We start from the raw sequence: 17,738 nt of genomic DNA on the forward strand, positions 1-17,738 counted from the left end.
TTTTAAAGAATGTTTTAAAAGAAATGGACCAACAATTTTATTTAAATTTTCATCATTTTTGAATTGTAGAAGCGAGGTGTATATAAGTTGTCAGAAGGCATAGCACCGCTTAACAACCTCGCCTCCAACTGTAAAGAACTGTCAAACGAACGGTGCCAAAACAAATCAAAAATGATGCGAGTTTGCTAGGCGCTTGTAGTATCGTCAACGTATTGCGCTTCTTTTTAAAAAATTGTGCTGTTTTTTCAGTAAAGTGATTTGTGTTTTTGTGCTCTCTGTTCGCGCTTTGCCATCGAATGTTTTGTTGGATCATGATCGAACTTAAGTGTGTGCAGTGAATGTGTTAGGGGTGAAAATGAATCGTTTAAAGTTGAAACCGCTGAAGCTTCCGAGCGAAGCAAATCGTACCACGGCCGATGTTGACGAGGTAAAAACGAGTTGATTATTTTGCACTCTTCAGATATATGATATGTTAGCGTAGCGGGTGCAACCTTATTTTTTACATATCTTACATTTGGCTTGCCAAGCAAACAACAGCGAAAATACGGACTTATCGTCGTCGTTACCCGTGAAGCAATCGCGGACCGTTTCGGGGGGATGGCTGCAAAGTAGAACACACACGGGATCTATTTTCGGAGCATTTCGGAATAGTGCGTCGCGTTTAGCAATCCGTCTGGCGGCCGGGCCCGTAGTGGCACTCTGCATTCAGTCGGAGACTACGTTTGGCGATGAATTTTGCATGAAAATAAAGTTTGCCATTCGTGTCGCCGTTTTCGTGGGTTTCCCGGGAAACGAGCCAAACGAACCGACGAGCCTGCCTGACGGTTCCTATCCGTTGGGGCTTGTCCGATGATCGATAGAAAGTGGTTATGGTTCAGCGGACACCTTCATTAGGTGGTCACCACACATTTCACCGGCCGAAGTCGTTCGGTGTAAGCAAACAAATGGACGTAAGAATTGCTTCAATTGAAGTATCATGGATATCGCAAAGGTTGCTTAAATTGGAATGGTATGTTGGTTGTATGTCCCATTTTCTTCTTTCTATATGGAATGCATTTACGAATCTGTAATATGATGGGTCACCTTGATGAATGCTTCGGGATAATAATTGGCAAAAGCATAAAAAATATGATCCCCCAACCGATGCGGCCGATGCATGACCAATGCTTCTCATGTTGCTTCAAATGTCGAAGAAAATAAAAGCACTGGCAACAGCTATCCCCGGAATGTTGTCGATGTGTTGCAGTTAATTGTTTTCATTAGCTTCCGCCGCAACCGGTGTCGGTTTCCTGCGTCACGTAAAACACATCAACTATCGGACACATACGAGCACATCCAACTGGCCATTTCAGAACATACCAGTGGTATCAGAAAAAGATACGGATCTCGTTCGGATTACACTAATTATGTCGAGGTGTCAAACGTCGTCTGTACGCAAGAAGCTGTTTAAAAACCCTCTACCATCGCTTCCAACATGTCCATCTGCCGTGCGGAAGTGCGTTGGAAAAAAAAACATCTCTTTTTTTTCAATGTTTTCAGACCTGTGGCGGTTTCCTTCCTTTGTACACCATACGATCGATCGTCAGTCGGCGTGAACGGAAGCGATATTGTAGCCCCGAGCAAATGTTTCAAATATTCCAACCCGCACACACTGTCTGCCCCATTCCCCGGTCCGACAGTTACCCAAGCGGACGTTTGTGGCGCGTACGGAATGCCACGGCCCGGTCGTCCGGAACAGACGCATCGACGCATTGCCGCACATCGTTCCGAACGAGATTCTAGCTAGCACGAAGTATCCATCCACTGTAGTGCATCGGGTTCCAAAACGCTTCCAAAGGGCCGTTGAAATGGACCCTTTTTTTTAGTTTTTTTCCTCATCGAGTGGATGCTGTTTTACAAGCAAATAAACAACGCTACATTAGTAAGGGCGATATGGGGCCGTTTGAAAGAGAAAACATGATTACGGTGGCACGGCGAAAAAGGAACTAAAAAAAATGTACGATTGAAAAACACGACTGACTGCGGCTGCACCAGAGGATGTTGGGAAAACACGTTAGGCGCTCCCACACCCCGTCTCTACTGAGGCGAAAAAGCTGAGAGGAAAATGTACGTATATCTGAGGGGTGGGTGCGTTGGAAAACCAAACGTGTGGTGCAGGAAACATACCGATCGGCAGTTTGTATGACACATTCAATGCTCGACTGATTCTTTTTTCGATTCCGTCGTAAGTCGATGAAGTTTGGCGCGTTCCTAATCGTTGCACATGTCGTGTGATAGGTTTTTCCCGATGGCTGAAAGTTTTTCTTCTTGTTGGCAACGATTCCGTGGATGACGTGGATGTTTTTATGTTATTCCACATTCTTTACCGGTTTTATTCTAGCAGCACTCTAACGAAAAAATTACGTTTTGCAGGGCAAACGATCGATTTTCCTGATCACTGATCATCAGCCGAACGAAAAAAAAATCTGTTGCATCTCATAAGAAACCTGACACCACCGATCATTGTTCTGCCGCTGGCGTTCGTGTTCTATAAATACGAAAACACTTCGTATACGCTTTTAAAGCGAGCCCACCAAGAAGGGCGGCTTGTGGCAAGTGGCTGCATCGTTAAACCTTAAAGCCGGATTCAGTGTCAAGCACGAGAAAATCTCTCCCTTCAATCCGCTGTCCGCTTGCGCCCTCCCCCTATCATCATCTACAGTTTCCCACCGTTGGCGTTCTGATCGCGTTTCGTGGAATGCGTAATGTAAGATTAATAGCCCTTTCGGAGGAATTGGGAGTTATGGTAACGGTGGCTGCTTTTACGCTCGAGCCCGCTTTCGTCGGCATGTTCTTGAAGGGGAAAATCAAATAAAAATCTTCTTCAAACGGACGGTGTCTCAAGTAGATCGTATTTATGGAGTGGCGGTAAAAATAAATGACCGCCAATGGGTGGAGGCGTTGGAGCGTGTGATGAGACGAAGCGGAGGATTATTTTCATTCATCAAACAAGTCCCCGAGTAAGAATGGTGAAGACATTCTCTCAGACATAAGGTGCCAGTAATATGATCAATCGCTGGTGGGTATTGATTGAGTAATTTCCACCGTTTGATCGGGTGCCTGTAGCATCCGGGAAGCTTTATTGGTCTTTTAAAATATTTTCCATGTTGTGCACGGTGGATAGGTTCTGTCTTGCTACAGTTTTAAAACCATATTTGTTTGCACGTTGTCTTGTACGGTGTTTGTTCTACACGTTGTCGGTTGGTGCGAACAAACAACAGAATGCAAACAACATACCCGAATCGGCAGCAAAGTCATTCGTTTGTTTCGACCGGTTCGTCGGGGTTTTTCGACAACGACCGGCTTACGGGCGCAGGCCGGATCGTGTGCCGCCTTAGTTCGTTCGTGCATTGCGTGACGAAAGGATCATCCCTCGAATAGGGCAGACGTGTGATACGCGTCTTACACAGGTTCCCTTTGTGAGGCACACTTTCTCTGTGTCCCTCCCCGGGATACGAACGCTATTGTTGTGAGTATCGGACGTTTTCCGATTAGTTACTACTTCCGGATGGATTTTACCGGCGAGTGGTTGTGGCGTTGATAAATCACCGGCATGGGCCACCATTCCATAGAGAGTTTGTAAGAACTCGGGAGTCGCCAAGTGAAGCAATCGGCTTTGAAGAACTGTGCCTGATGTGTTGATGCGTATTGTTGATTTTTCTTAGACCGTATTCTTTTAAAAGTGATTAAACTACCTCGAAACCTCCATCGTCTATACTGTGTTGATTTGAATGGACGGCCTACAAAACTCGCTTCTTATGCAACAGTTGCACCTCTGCCAAACATCGTACCGAACGCCGATACGCTTACTCATAAACAACCAAGGGGAAAACTTAAACAAACGGCATTATCTGCACGATAAAATCCGTTCCATTATGCTCCTCCGCACCTTCGTTTAACGTGTTTTTTCTCATTATAGGGTCGATTACCATGTGCTATGCTTGTTTCGTTGCATTCTCAACGCTGGCGCCTTCGGTTCCATTGCAACAATCATACCCATTGCAGTCAGATAGTGCACACAGATTTTCTTTCGGTGCTATGTACCTCATCGAAACGTGGTTCTAAAATTAGGGAGCTTCCCTTCGCCGTAGCAAGCAGCATTGCCGTGAAATGATGTGGTTTTAATTTTCCTGCTTTTAAGCCGATCGCCGAACTGTGGGAAAAGCGAGCCTAAAGGCGCGTAAGAAACAACAACATTCCACAAGACAGATGTGCACGTTTGCGTTCGTGAATGATGTGCCTTAATCGATGATGTTAGTGTCCGACTCGAGGCAAAGTTGTTTCGGTTAGCTAATTTACGATATCTTCCTCCTGCACCTGTGGCTGGGGTGAGGTTGATGGAGAGAAAAACATATCTGTCCAGTTGGAAAAAATCGCCAACTCCACAACCAGTATTGTTTATCGGAATGGAACAGATTTACTTTCGTCCTCGAAATGTTCCCTGGTCCTTTCGATCGTCACATCCCTACACGCGACAGAAAACAGACAATGTGTCCCGCTTTTGGTCTAAGATGTTTTATTTTATGTTCCTCATTTCGTCAGGAATTAGGCTTTGTTTCATGGAATCTATCGATTTAACAACCTCCACCGTTGAGGGTCCTGGGTCCGTGGCCGAGGATGGCAGTTAAATGGGTGCTGAAGGACGCGCTGCTTATGCTACTGAAAAATTGCTACCCTATTTTGTATCTGCGAACCGCGCCAGGGTCGGAAAGGGTTCGTGATTCCGGAGTGGTTTCGCGGAGAAGTAAACAAAGTCAAAGTTGGCAGCAGGAAAAGATATGATATTGAGCTTGCATGAGCCGACTTTGTTTGTGCCCTGTGACATTGTTGGTGGTGGTGATGGTAGTAAAATTTGTTTCTTTTTGAATGAAAAACTTGGTTGGAAGAATCGTAACGCTTTGAACTTTGCCCGGAACCCCGTGACCTAGATCGTGGAAGTTTGTTAGTAGATGGATGTATGTAAAGTTTACGTGGGAGCTGTAACTATTTTCAATATGTTTTTGATCAGTTTGATCCTCAGTTTTCAACGGATCAAATTATTTTTTTTTTTGTAAAGAAAATTGATTTGAAAATAAATCATCTGAATTTAATTCTTGAATTCATTATTGTTTTGCTATTTTGAAATTTTCTGTAATTTTTAAATTTAATTTCGTGAAACAATTCGTTGATAGTCGCTTTAAGATTGTACATGAAAATGTCCTTTAATTGTAAAAATACGATACATTGTATTTATGCTCCCCGCATTACGATACGATTCCTAGCAGCTCAAATATTTTCTTAGCAGCAAAGCCACCACAAACATGATGTCATCACATAAACGTTGTGAAAGATTAGTAAAATCAACAATAACGTTCCCCATAGTTGCGAATTTTAAAGGCAATGCGCTTATCAATGAGCAATTCGATATCCATGTTTATTGTTGACACAAGCAAAAAAAAGGAAGTTAAATCGGCCTGATAACACTGATTACACTAGAAAAAATAAAAAGTGTTATGATGAATTTTGAAGTAGAAGTAATTTTTTTAAAGTTGCAAAAGAACAGACAAAGCAGCCAAGGCCGCGAAAATGTGTGTCACAATAAAATTTACGACAGTTCGACTTGACCTTTACGCTATATCTGGGGGGTTTTCCAAACAGGGGGAAAATCCGCTGGAATACAAGGAGGAAGGGGGGCTTTAAACGCGATTGGCGCAAAAATAATTCTTTCTTTCCATGTTTCTTTTCTTTATTTCCATTTCCGGAACCGTGTGCTCCCGAAGAACCAACTGAGCGGCCCGAGTCGTCCCGGGTCGAACAGAGCATCGACCAGTCGGGTCAGCGTTGGATCCGTCGGAACCAGTAAATCTTCGTCCAGCTACGGAAGTCGTACGGAACCGTCGGTTCGGTTTCGGCTCGAGGACGAAATACTCGGCAGTGGCAGCGAGCTGAGCGGAAGTGGCAGTGCGAGCGCGAGTGTCAGTATTGCCGACAGTCTGAGTGCGAATGACAATCAGCACGATGACGATAGTTTAGAGATTATGGAAGAGATTCTAGTCCCGGTCGATGGTGACGACGATGACAGCAATGAGCCCGCGGAGGAAGGAGGCAGTGTTAGTGCGCAAAGTGTCGACGAAGAAGGTCCGGCACTTGCCCGTCCTTCCCGGCAACGGCAGAGACTCAGCTCGGGTGGTAGCAGCAGTACGGAGGAAGGATCTTCGGTGAATCGGTCCCAGCCGAGGCGAAAACCAATCGCGAGTGCGGTCAACGATCGGAAGCGCCAGTTGTTCGATATCGGGGACGACGAGGATTTAGTGGCACGGGGAGGGGGAGGTTCTGGAGCGAGCCTCTTCGATATAGATCACATACAGTTATCCGGGGACGAAATTGCGAAACATTTCCAGCCGACGGCCAATATTGAAGGCAGTGAGGAGGACGATTCGTTTCGCGGTGGGGCAAAGGGTGGCCCCCAGTGGTCCTTCCGGACGCTCGATGACGACCAGGTGGAGGAGGAGGAGGAAAACGAGGGGGAGGATTCTTTCGAGCAGCCGTTAAACGAAAGTGAATCGGTGGACGAAGTGTCGAAGGGGGAAAGCCTACCAAAGGGTGGCAAGTTAGTGACGCATCAAACGAAAGAGCTGTCTCCGCTTAACGAGGACGACGTGCTGATAAACGATAGTAAGGTAAACTTGAACTCTCTGAAGCGTCGCACCCAACGGGGGGTCGTCGAAGGGGTCGTCGAGCGGAGAAGCAATCCCATCAACATGGCGGAAAGCAATAACAACAGTCAGGATAACAGCCTGAACACGACGAACGATATCTCCGACCTGGCGAAGGATACCGAAAGTGAGCGGGTGGGAAGCGTCGAACTCGACCCCGAATCGTCTGGCGCCGTGGTGTCTAAACCGGCGAAACTTTCGCTTGACGGAAGAAGCCGGAGCGTACCGGACGAGCGACCTTCGCCGGTGGCCAAGATTGGCTTCGCAAGTCTCGGTCCGATACGGCTCACGGAGGAGAAGCAGCGAGGACAGGTGACCGAAGACCACAGCAGCGCGTCTTCCGGTGGGAGTGGCGTATCGGAAGATTTACGCGAACGGATACTGACCACGAGCAAGTCGTTCGACGAGGTCAAAGCGCAAACTGTGCCCATCGAGGTGCTGGAAGATAAGATAGACTGCGAAAAGGCACACCAGCAGCAGCAGCAGCATTCTCAACGAAATGTCGCCGAAAGCGTCGTAAAACAGATGGAACGTGTTTCGGGCGAACAGAAGGAAGCGCTGGAAGATATTTCCGAAGAGTCCGAACATACGCTCGGTGGTGATACCTCATCGAATGGACCGACGGACGATGAGCGGGGCGACAAGGTCAATGTGAAAGTGATCGAGAAAGGCAAGGAAATGCGAACGATTCTGGAGGAGAAACTGTTACAGAAGAGGCTAAGTATTGGGAGTACGATCTACGAGGACAACAAGGAAAATGTGCCGGAGGAGACGGGAGAATCACTAAAGGCGCACGACTTTGACAGTGTTGTCAGCTTGAAAATGTTCCAAACGATGGAGAACGAGATACGCAAGCTGCATGAGATTATTGCCACGAAGGACGTGCTGCTGGAGACGTACGGTCGGAAGGATAGCACGGTCCCGTCCAAGGATGGTGGCAGCCGGGCGGGGGATTCATTGCGCGAGCAACAGGTATGCCGATCTCACAACAGTGACTCGATCAGTGTGGCTACAAATTCCACCGAGTATCGGCCCGTTCCAGGGGAGCTGGAAGCGATAGCGCATGCCGCCACCGAAAGGGATCTCCACGGGAAGATAATGGAGCGGAATCAGTGGATCGAGCTGCTGGCGGATAAGCTGAAAGAGTCGCTCGAGGAACGCAACCAGCTGCAGTCGGAGGGTGAGAAGCTGGCGGGCGAAGTGATGCAGCTGAAGAAGCAGCTGGCCGAAACGGTGGAGAGTATGAAGCTGAAGACGCAGTGGGCGGGAGTGGTTCGGCAGGATCAGGAAAGCACGAGCGGTCAGCGGATATCGGAGATATCGATCGATCTGGTGAGCGAAACGGAGGACGGTGGGCTTTCGGACTTTCCCGACCTGTACGATGATCAGCGGGAGCGCGAACGAGCCTTCGACCTCACCTCGCAGTCCAGTGGCGGTGATCTGGCCGCACTTAACCCACTTCAAATTCCGCTGAAGATTTCGAAGCAGCTCGAACAGTTCCGACGTTACCTTTCGCAGGAGGAGCTCCGACTGTTCAACATGGTACAGACAAAGTTTGACGATTTTCTCACGCAAGAGGTGGAAAAGGTTCGTGCGGACACACTGGGTGAGACGGAAAACCGTCTGCTGCGGGAACAGTTGGCCCTCGAGCGGGCGGAAAAGGAGCAAGAGGTGAACCGATTGCGACAGATGCTCGGGAGCGTAAAGACGGGTTCGATCGAGATCGGAGTGTTGCGGACGGAGCTGGAGGCACGCCACACGCAGGAGATGGCCGATCTGCGAACGTACTTCGAGAAGAAGTGTGTCGAACTCGAGAAGCAGTACTCGGAGGAGGTGTTTTCGCAGCAAAGCCGGCGGCTTTCGAACGACGATACCGGGTCGGAGATTTCCGGCGCCGAAGAGTTCCCGGAGGAGAATGGTGGCTATCAGTCGAAGCACACGAGCCCGAGGCGGAAACACAAGGAGGATATCTACCTCAGCCCGACACATCGGAAGATTACACCCACGACGATCGACGCGACGGATGGAAGTGCGGATGAGGTGCTTGTGATTGAAATGCCGGATGATAAGGTAAGCGTGAATAGAAACGGCTTCCACTTACAGAATAGTTGTGTATGATCATGTTCACTATACAATTTTGTATCTGTTTGTTATCCCCACTTACTAACAAATACACATTTCCGATATTTCGTTGTGTTTATTTGCTTCGTACTGAATGTTTCTTCTCTGTTCTTCAGCACCGACATCTAACGGCGGAAGAATTGCGCGACTTCTATCAGAGTAAAATCAAGGAGATGAATCTTCAGCACGAACGGGTGTTTGCGAATCTGCGTGAAAAGCTGAGTGTTTACGAGGCCAGGGAAAAGGAGAAACAGTTTGTGGTGAGTGTTCAAGTCAACTGGAACGTTTTAATGTGCATGATCCTATCATAACATTACTGTGGCATGATTTTATTCGCTAATTCTATTCACACATTCAAAACCGAGTTTTACTTCTCATCTTTCTCACTGGTAATAATTGTCGTGTGTCCAACACCTTCTATCACCATTTTATAGTCTAATCAAACGGCATCCACCTCCTCCCCCATTGCCAAGGATCACCAATGCTCACCATTGCTAACCAATGAATCACAACCACAACCCGCCGAATCACCATCACCGTCCACCGACGCCAACGTTGTGGCCCCGGCCGGTTCAAGCGTTGTGGCTAGCGAGGCACCGCTAACTAACTCATCCGATACTAACATCCTGCCGCGTCCGAAGACGGCCGACCGCCAACGGACCGACTCGCCGGCGGCGGCGGGGGCAGGCGAGTTGGGTTCCGAGTCGGATCTGCAGGAGATCATTGTGGGGTACGAGCGGCGCCTGCAAGAGCAGGTCGCTCTCGCCCGCCAGGACGTCCTGAAGGAGCTGGAGGTGCAGATTCAGGTAAGTAGCACTCTTGCATGCAACCAGCACGAGCTAATCCTTTGTGTTGTGTGCAACTAACAACCGTTGCATGCAACTCGCGCTTCGAACAGCGTCATCTGTTGCAAACCCGCGGTGGAAATGCTTTTCATTTTTACAAACGAACAACGGTTGCCGTTGGAAAGATAAACGGGATGAATCATTTCTGCGCCGGTCAAACGTTCGGAGAGCTAGCGATAAGGATGCCAGAATGCTTACCTGTTTGTGTAGGTAGAATCGTTCAAGGGGATTATGAAGGAATCCTTAAAATTTCTAGACCAAAATCCAAAAATGGTAGAACGTGCAAAGTTTGTCATACATTTTCTTGTTCTGAAGCGTATCGACGGCTTTAGGTATGTTAGTGTTTTGCCACAGGGACATGGTTATGCAAATGGTTCGTTGTTATGTGGAAATATATCCCTTTTGAGCTTGAATTGTTTAATTTTAAGTCGCGTTCTATTCTCGTTTCGTTAATCAAATTCTTTCCAATCAATTTGAAACTGTTTGAGTTCCCCTCAGATTGCTCTCAGTTGTATTAACGTTCCCTGAGGCGCATTGATATTCTTGCGGAGAACGGATGCTGATACCGGCTCTCCCATTTGGCCGTGGATTCCGGCGCAGTCACGCGGCCACTCAAGTGGTAAAGTTTCCACGCACTTATAGCACGCACACTTGCGCCGATCGTTGAGCGCGTTGGAGTCCGTGTTCACCATATTTTTAGATCGCATCCGATCGCGAGACGCTCAACTCAGGGGAGTAAAGAGAACCGTTCGTCAGTTGCATTTTGAATTCTAATCAGCACGGCACGGTCTCGGACGCTTGTCGGGTTCGGTTGGTCGTGCGTCACTGTGAAGTTGAATTTGTGTTGCAAGACACTACAAGCTGTTGGCGCCAACATGCGTGTTGTTAAAGTGGATGGAATGATTCCTCTGTGAAGGGATATAATCTTGTGTGAAGCGTAAAGGTTGGGTTTGGGAGAATTTCGTAGATGTGTAACACATGAAGTGACAAAGGCAAAAGTGAAAAGAATTAATTAACGGTATTAATAGTGAACCTCGTTCGTGCAATGCCACCAATTCTTCGGCGACTGGGTGTCTCCATTTGAGACGCGGTCCCGCCTTAAGAGAATCCTTCCTTGTGAAGCTCGCCTACCGAAAACCACGCCACCGCGGGGAGAATCCTCAGCCAGAAAACAGAACAACATCGTTTCGCGTGTCCGGTGACACGCATCGCAATTGAGGACCAACTCCTCCGCCCCCCCTCCGCGCACCACCGATATTTATAGAATTTGTGGTGTGTTTGCAAATAAAAAAAATAAATAAATCCGCGTTTCAAGACGACGAGAAAACGGCAGGAAAGTCGCAAAGCCGACCACAGTGGTGGTCACTGGTGCAAGTAAGTAGCCGAGTAACGGGGGATGGGTGACAAAGGGCCGATAATCGCCCCATGGGAATAATGGTGTGCCGTCCGCTTCTTATTCGCAACCGTCTTGTATTCCCGGCCCATGGGAAGGGTTTCGACTTTTCAGGTCTAGAATTCGGTGAATGTGCGTTGAATGCAAATGTATAACTTCTTATCAACTGGGGCGCTTGTTGAAACGCGCTGCCAAAAATAATCATCTGGCGAACATAAGGGCGGTTTTTTTTTGCTGAGCATGTTTTGAATTCAAAAGTGACCTCAGCATGGGTGAGTTTTTATGTTTTTATGTTTGCTTTTGATGAGCTCGTGGAGCAAATAAGTGGCACGCATTTATACTCAAAGAAAAGGATTACTTATTAAGATTACAATTATTCCTTTGGAAAGTTGTGCTGATGGTTTCGAATATTTTATTTTTTAAGAACAAAAACGAAGCAAGTACAAAGCTGTTCATTTTTTAAATCTTTTTTTAGATGCAATAATTTTCCACTTTGAACCAGTTTTGATCAGTTCCCCCGAGATCATTCATCTTCGAATTGTCATTGAATTTCAAGATCATGTATCACTGGCGGTGAGAAAGTACATCCGGCCTGCTGGAAGAAAACTTGTACTAAATATAAACACGTTTCCGGAAACTGGTCCATCGCTGAAAGATCACCCTCGTTGTTTTTCCGAAAATAAATCACCACCGTGCTTCATCGACTTACGATGACTCGCAACATCATATCCCTGTGCGGCGTAGGTTTATCCAGTAATTGAATCCTGAATGTTAATGTTTTTCTTGCCACAGAATACCTTGTGTTTGGAACATTGTTTTTCGTTTTTGGGACATTTCTGTTGGCGACACGAATTGCTGTCCCCCTGTTGCCGGGGCCGGAAGTAGCCCGTGGCCCGAATCTGTCAACGTTGAACCCAAAATTAAATTAGTATTAATGAACCCGTGGTATCATGAGCCCTTTCGTTTTTTTTCGTTCACATGACATTGCGTCTAGTAAAGGGCTTCCCGCTCGCGATAGTTTTCTTGAATTGAGTTTCATTTCACCGCTCAAGAGGGAACACATCTTTCATGCACATTTAACTAAAAAGTAGTAATCTTTATTTTCGTTCAATCACCTCATTTTATTTCTGCGAACGTAATCACCACACAGTGCTATTTTATTATGCACACTCGAACCACTCGAAACGACATTCGATTTTCCATTACCAAGAATTTTGCTCTCGAGAAACGATGTGCGGGTTTTACGGGCAAAATCTTAATCAAAATATTTGCATGCGCTCTTCTGCGAGGAACAATCAAACTTTAGGTGGATGAAGAGAGATTTCAATAAATGCAAATGAAAATCTCGATTGAACCTGAAGCACGTTTGAAATGAATTTCGATTGTTTTATTTATGTTGGACGTTATTTATTTTAACGGTCAACTTATGAGTGTATTTTCTTTTTGTCGAGACGGTTTGGTTAAACTTTTGATCCTTTGTGGTTTTTAGGTGGAAATTATAATTATGCACAAGTAAATAAAAATAAAATAAATACACCACACCATATAAACATCCGTCCTGCGAGGCGGCGATGTTCTGCCGTCTGATGTTTCCCGTTCCGCCGTGACGGTTCATCATTTGGCAAAGAATAATAAGACTATCCCTGGGAACTTCACCCTCAATGGACGCAGCATAAAACAACCCGTTAGAACATCCACGGCTCTTTCCACGATTTGGCGAAAGAAATCAACACATGGATTGATGCGATACGGTTGGTATACCGCGCCGCATCAGAGTTAAAATGCCCCGACAGACAGAGTAGTGTTTCGGTGGAATTGGTGCTTCACTCCCTTCAATGGGACAAGCCCCTTTCGCTTGCTCGCCGCGTACGTCTTGCGCTTGCATTAGATGTCTTAGAATTTTCAAATATGTTCTTCAGCTGCTTCTAGTGCTGCGCCGCAATGATCTTCTCCAGGGCCAGAGCAGCATGATCTTATGCGGCCGTGCTAATGCCGCTAATGTCGGCATCGTGGACGACACTCATGTTGTTGATGATGTTGCTGAAGAAATGCATGCTGCTGCCCGTCCGCCTCACCGTCTTCACGGCATTGGCTAAATATAGCGTTTCCCTTTTTCTCCGAGAATAAAATTACTTCTGGGGTTCATTATTCGACGTTCTTACGCTGCAGCATCGCCGGGTCGTTGCATTCCGTGGCCCGTGGATGCAGTTGCGTCGGCCGCAGTGTGTTTTTATTTTTATATCGCCCCCTAAACTTCACATTCCTCCGGGATCGCGCTTTAACGTGTTCACGTGTGTCCGTGAGGGAAATGAAAAAAAAAAAACGGTTCGGATGTGGGATGGGAAGGACAACATGTTCGCCCAACATATGATACGTATCAGTGGTATTGCGTGGTTACGTCGTGCGAGTTTGTGAGAACCAGCCGGGATTGCGTAGGGCATATTTGGAGTTTCCTACCGGTCAAAATAGTATACCTAGTACCTTTTCCGGAGAAAAGAAAAATAACTCCCTCTAATGGTGAAGAAATTACATTGAATTGCCTCGATCTGTGGATCGTACGATTTCATTACCAACCGGTAGTGATTGTTTGGCGTCTCACCAAATTTATATTACCGTCCGACTGGGTCGTTTCGATTGACGAGAGAATTGAAGAAACAAAAAAGGAAACCGAATGAAAAGTAAAGGGGTTTTCCTTCTAAAGGTTTTGATTGGAACAGTCGATACTTGAAGGGAGTGTATATGAATTTGTTACGAGACTAATTAATTATCATCGACGGATTGTTTCAGTTAGGAACCCTGTGGTTATGGCATGCGGGTATCGTATGAACCCTGTGTGATAAAATTAAAATTGACAGAGCTCAAGCTGGAAAGGAAAGAGATCAAACGGGTATTGATATATTTTGTACGGAAAAGTTCTCCGAATCACGGTGGTCTTGTTCGTACAAAGCTTATGTTTATGCGTCTGTTTACACTGTTTGGACTGTTGTAATGTCTTCAGTGACCAAAACAAATCGTCCGCAAACAGCATGAACATAATTCTACAATTTATTTACCAATGAACGCTCTTTTTCCATTCAAGAGAGTCGCGTTGTTGAGTCCCGTTCTGTTGCGCACAATTTCCCAATGGTATTGTGTTGGTTATGTTTGGTGCTACCCGCATACGAAAGGGAAAAAAAATCGAAACACAGTGGATGGGGTCGTTAGATGCATCGTGCGCTCCGATGGAAACATTGCCGACGCCACGTGTTGGTCATCCATAAGGGAAGCAACTCTCCGGTGGAGATAATGTTTCGAGGGTTAGAATTTTAAATCGTTGCCTGCGTTCGGCGGGAGAAACAACAACCGTCTCGTACGATTCTGGCCAACGAGTTCATGGAAGGGGGAGTATTTTGTTTGTTTTGGTATTAGCATTTATCCTGAAGCAGAAAACGAAATGATTCCATATGGAATAGCTCCGGTATCGTGCGTTTTTGACCTCTTTTTCCTAGTTCAGCTAGAGTTTTGTTCCTATATGTTTCTTACCTAGTTTGCATCCCTGTTTGGGATTCAAATCCCTGCTGGAGATTTAAGGGACTGTGGCAACAAGTAACTTGTTTTGCTACTCATTACATCTTGTCATTGGAATACTTACTAGGAAGTCACTAGTCGCTATAGAGGTTTGAATAGATAAGTGGAAATCGAATCCCTATGTGTTATTTGCATTCCTGTTTGGATCTCAAATCAATGTGGTATACTACATTTTGCGAGTTACGAGAGCTACCCAAAGATTTGACGTATCAAGTTGATTGTTTAATCTGATTCTCATGAGTGAATAAGATTAATTATTCCCATCACATGCACATAATTTTAAACGTCGAACTACCCATAAATAAATATAAAATAACATTATTCTTTATTGTTTCATTGTAGGCCCTTTTGACCGACGCCTCGTTCGAGGATAGCCACTGGCCGCCGGAGTTGGTGCTGCTGCGAGAGAAGTTTACGGCAAAGAGCCAGCTAGAAGTAGCCCAGCTGCAACTCAAACATGAGGAAGAAGTATGTCGATGTTATCGCCAAATGTTTCCCATATCATAGTACATTACTAACCCGGTTTCTCCTGCCCTGTGCATCTTCCAGATGGCCCGCATGAAAAACGACTTCGAAAAGCAGTTGCAGCGCAAGCTGAAGCGCCACACGACGTTCGATTCGTCTCGCGGTCTGGATAAGATCATTAGCGAACGCGATAACCTCCGGGAGCTCTCGTCGACGCTGCGAAATGTGCTGGGCGGTCTGGCGAAGTACTTTTCGATTTGCGAGGACGATCTGAACAGCACCGTGCTGGAGGAGCTGCACCGCTGCCAGCAGCAGTGGCAAGCGAATGCGTCCATACTGGCGGCAAGTGACGCTAGCGCCGACGAAAGTCAGCTTGCCGGGGAAGGTACCGCCATCCCGGAGGGTGAGCAGAACGTGACCGATCTTTCGTTCCTATCGTCGTGCAAGCTGCTGAAGTACGCTCCGGATGTGTCGGGTATAATATCGATCATCGAGGATCCATCGTTGGTGGAGTACGTGACGGCGCGAGGCCCCCGCGAGGGCGAGGAGCCGGAGAATGTATCGATTAACCTGGAGGATTGTTTGGAACGGCTGAAAGCCGAGGCACTTAGTTTACTTGCCCTTTCGGAGCGGATAAAGCAAAGTGCTCCGGTAGCGGGTGGTCCGACGGTCGGTGAAATGGACAAAGTGTCTGAAAAGAACGACAGCTGCGAGGAAGAGGACGGTCTGAAGCGAACGGGCAAAGCAAAGCCGATCGGAAGTGCTCGCTCGTTCGACGAAACGATGGTCCGCAGTGGAGCCCAGAGTGTTGATCGGGGGGAGCAGCAGGGCGCTTGCTCGCTCGCGAACGGTAGCCGTAGTCTCCCGGTGGACCTCTCCGGGTTGCAGGTCAACGGTGAACTCAATCTGCAGCTGCACGAACTACGGAACCGGCTGCTAAAATCCGAGGACGATCGGAAGCAGCTCGAAGCGGAACTGGCTGAAGCGCGCAGCAAGCAGAACAGTTTGGTGAGCGAACTGTCCGAAACGAAGCAGCATCTGCTGGAGCTTAACAGCCAGCGGGTTGAGTTTAGCGAGGGTTACGGCACCAATGCGCTGCTCCCGACCGCACAACGGGTTGCGAACAACTCGTTCGTAGAGCTGCAGGAACGCGCCAAGGCACTGCTCGGTAGCACTGGAGCGGAACAAACGATCGAGGACAATTCGATGCTGCTGCAGCTGGTGGAAGACTTTGCCCGGGAAGGGGAACGCTACCTGGAGGATGGAAAGCGCGATCGGATGGATTTACAATCACAGGTGGGTCTCGTTGCATAAGTAGAATTACAAAGATATATTTATTAGGCTAACTTCCGACGTGTCATTACCACGAAACCATATATGAAAATAGTTTAATGTTCACACACTTCTTGTAAGCTACTCCCCAATCTATACTCCAATACAAACGAATCGGTCCATTTAAATTTTTTTTTTATCGACATTCATGACATTTTTGTACAGTTTTTTGCGCCGTTAAATTTAACATTAGATCTAACGGCATGAACTTTTTAGTTTTCTGCAACGCAAGATTTTATTCTAGCTTCTATTGAATAAATTCACATAAACAAATTCATTATGAAACGAATAACCTTTTATAGCGTAGTATGTACCGCGTGAAAAGAAACAGACACACACACACATGAGGAGAGAGCAAAGGAATGTGTGAAGAACATGGTTACAACGAACCGGTCGAGTTGGCCTAGAAATGTCATATCCTGTCTATGGCTCGATTGTATTCCCATGGCATAGGTTGCCGTGTGTCTTTCCTGTTCGTTAGGTTTATTCGGTTGGCACCCGGAAAAGTTGCGCGCAAAGTTTAATGAAAACTGTCAACAACACTGAATATAAAAATGGGGACTCACATTTACACGCTTCAACGCCCTCCCTCGACAGCTCCCGGATGGTTCCCTGGAGTATAACGATGTAAGGTTTGCTCAATAGACAGGAAGGGGAAATTTGTCATTTTTGTGGTTGCAGCGATAAATTAAATCTCTGTAGAAAATACGATAAGCGCTCGTCAGGCTCTTTAATTTATTCCAGGAAACAACACAGAAAAAAAGCTCCCACCCATTCTTCCAACGGGCGTTAATATGATTTTGAACCGTTTTTATTATGTCGTCAGTAGAGGCCTCAAGATTCGCTTTAGTTCGTTTGTTTTCTTTTGGCCTCTACTCGGGCTTTCTTTTGGCGCCTTGCTTTTGTTGTACAGCGGTTTGTTTTTCATACCTTCCAAATCGCTTTTGAAGGGATTGTGTTTTCCTTGTTTCCGCATTTTTTTTGTCGATAAACTACGTCCACCACCGAAGGATACGTGTATTGCGAAGCTCGAAAACGTCCATCCCTGTCCCGAGGCTTACAATATCGTCATCTTTGTTTTTATGTCCCTGCAAATAATGTACATTGGTTTCCTTTTTCATTTTTATTTCCATGCCGGCTTCGCCCACCGCCTTCATCTCCTCCTACCGATGTCGCTGTGTATGTTTGCCTTTTTGTGCGTGCTTATTTGTGTGTGTGTGCATGTCCCGTCTCGCGTTGTTTTCCGTACAAAAACTGGCGGTGCGTTGGTTTGTTGGCCGG

The 17,738-nt window shown here is 46.7% G+C and overlaps 1 protein-coding gene across 1 annotated transcript in view; it reads left to right on the plus strand.

The window, feature by feature from the left end:
• The first annotated feature begins 355 nt into the window (after positions 1-355).
• The window catches only part of LOC131260373 (A-kinase anchor protein 9), a 40,020-nt gene continuing 22,637 nt past the window's right edge, over positions 356-17,738 (plus strand). Inside the window, exons 1-9 of the mRNA XM_058262076.1 lie at positions 356-437; positions 575-608; positions 4,111-4,136; positions 5,839-6,470; positions 6,519-8,810; positions 8,972-9,115; positions 9,290-9,661; positions 15,003-15,128; positions 15,210-16,421. Of these exons, the coding sequence (XP_058118059.1) occupies positions 356-437; positions 575-608; positions 4,111-4,136; positions 5,839-6,470; positions 6,519-8,810; positions 8,972-9,115; positions 9,290-9,661; positions 15,003-15,128; positions 15,210-16,421 (4,920 nt within the window). The remainder of the gene's footprint in view (positions 438-574; positions 609-4,110; positions 4,137-5,838; positions 6,471-6,518; positions 8,811-8,971; positions 9,116-9,289; positions 9,662-15,002; positions 15,129-15,209; positions 16,422-17,738) is intronic.

This window comes from Anopheles coustani, chromosome 3 (genome assembly GCF_943734705.1).
Source record: "Anopheles coustani chromosome 3, idAnoCousDA_361_x.2, whole genome shotgun sequence".
NCBI classification, from domain to species: domain Eukaryota; kingdom Metazoa; phylum Arthropoda; class Insecta; order Diptera; family Culicidae; genus Anopheles; species Anopheles coustani.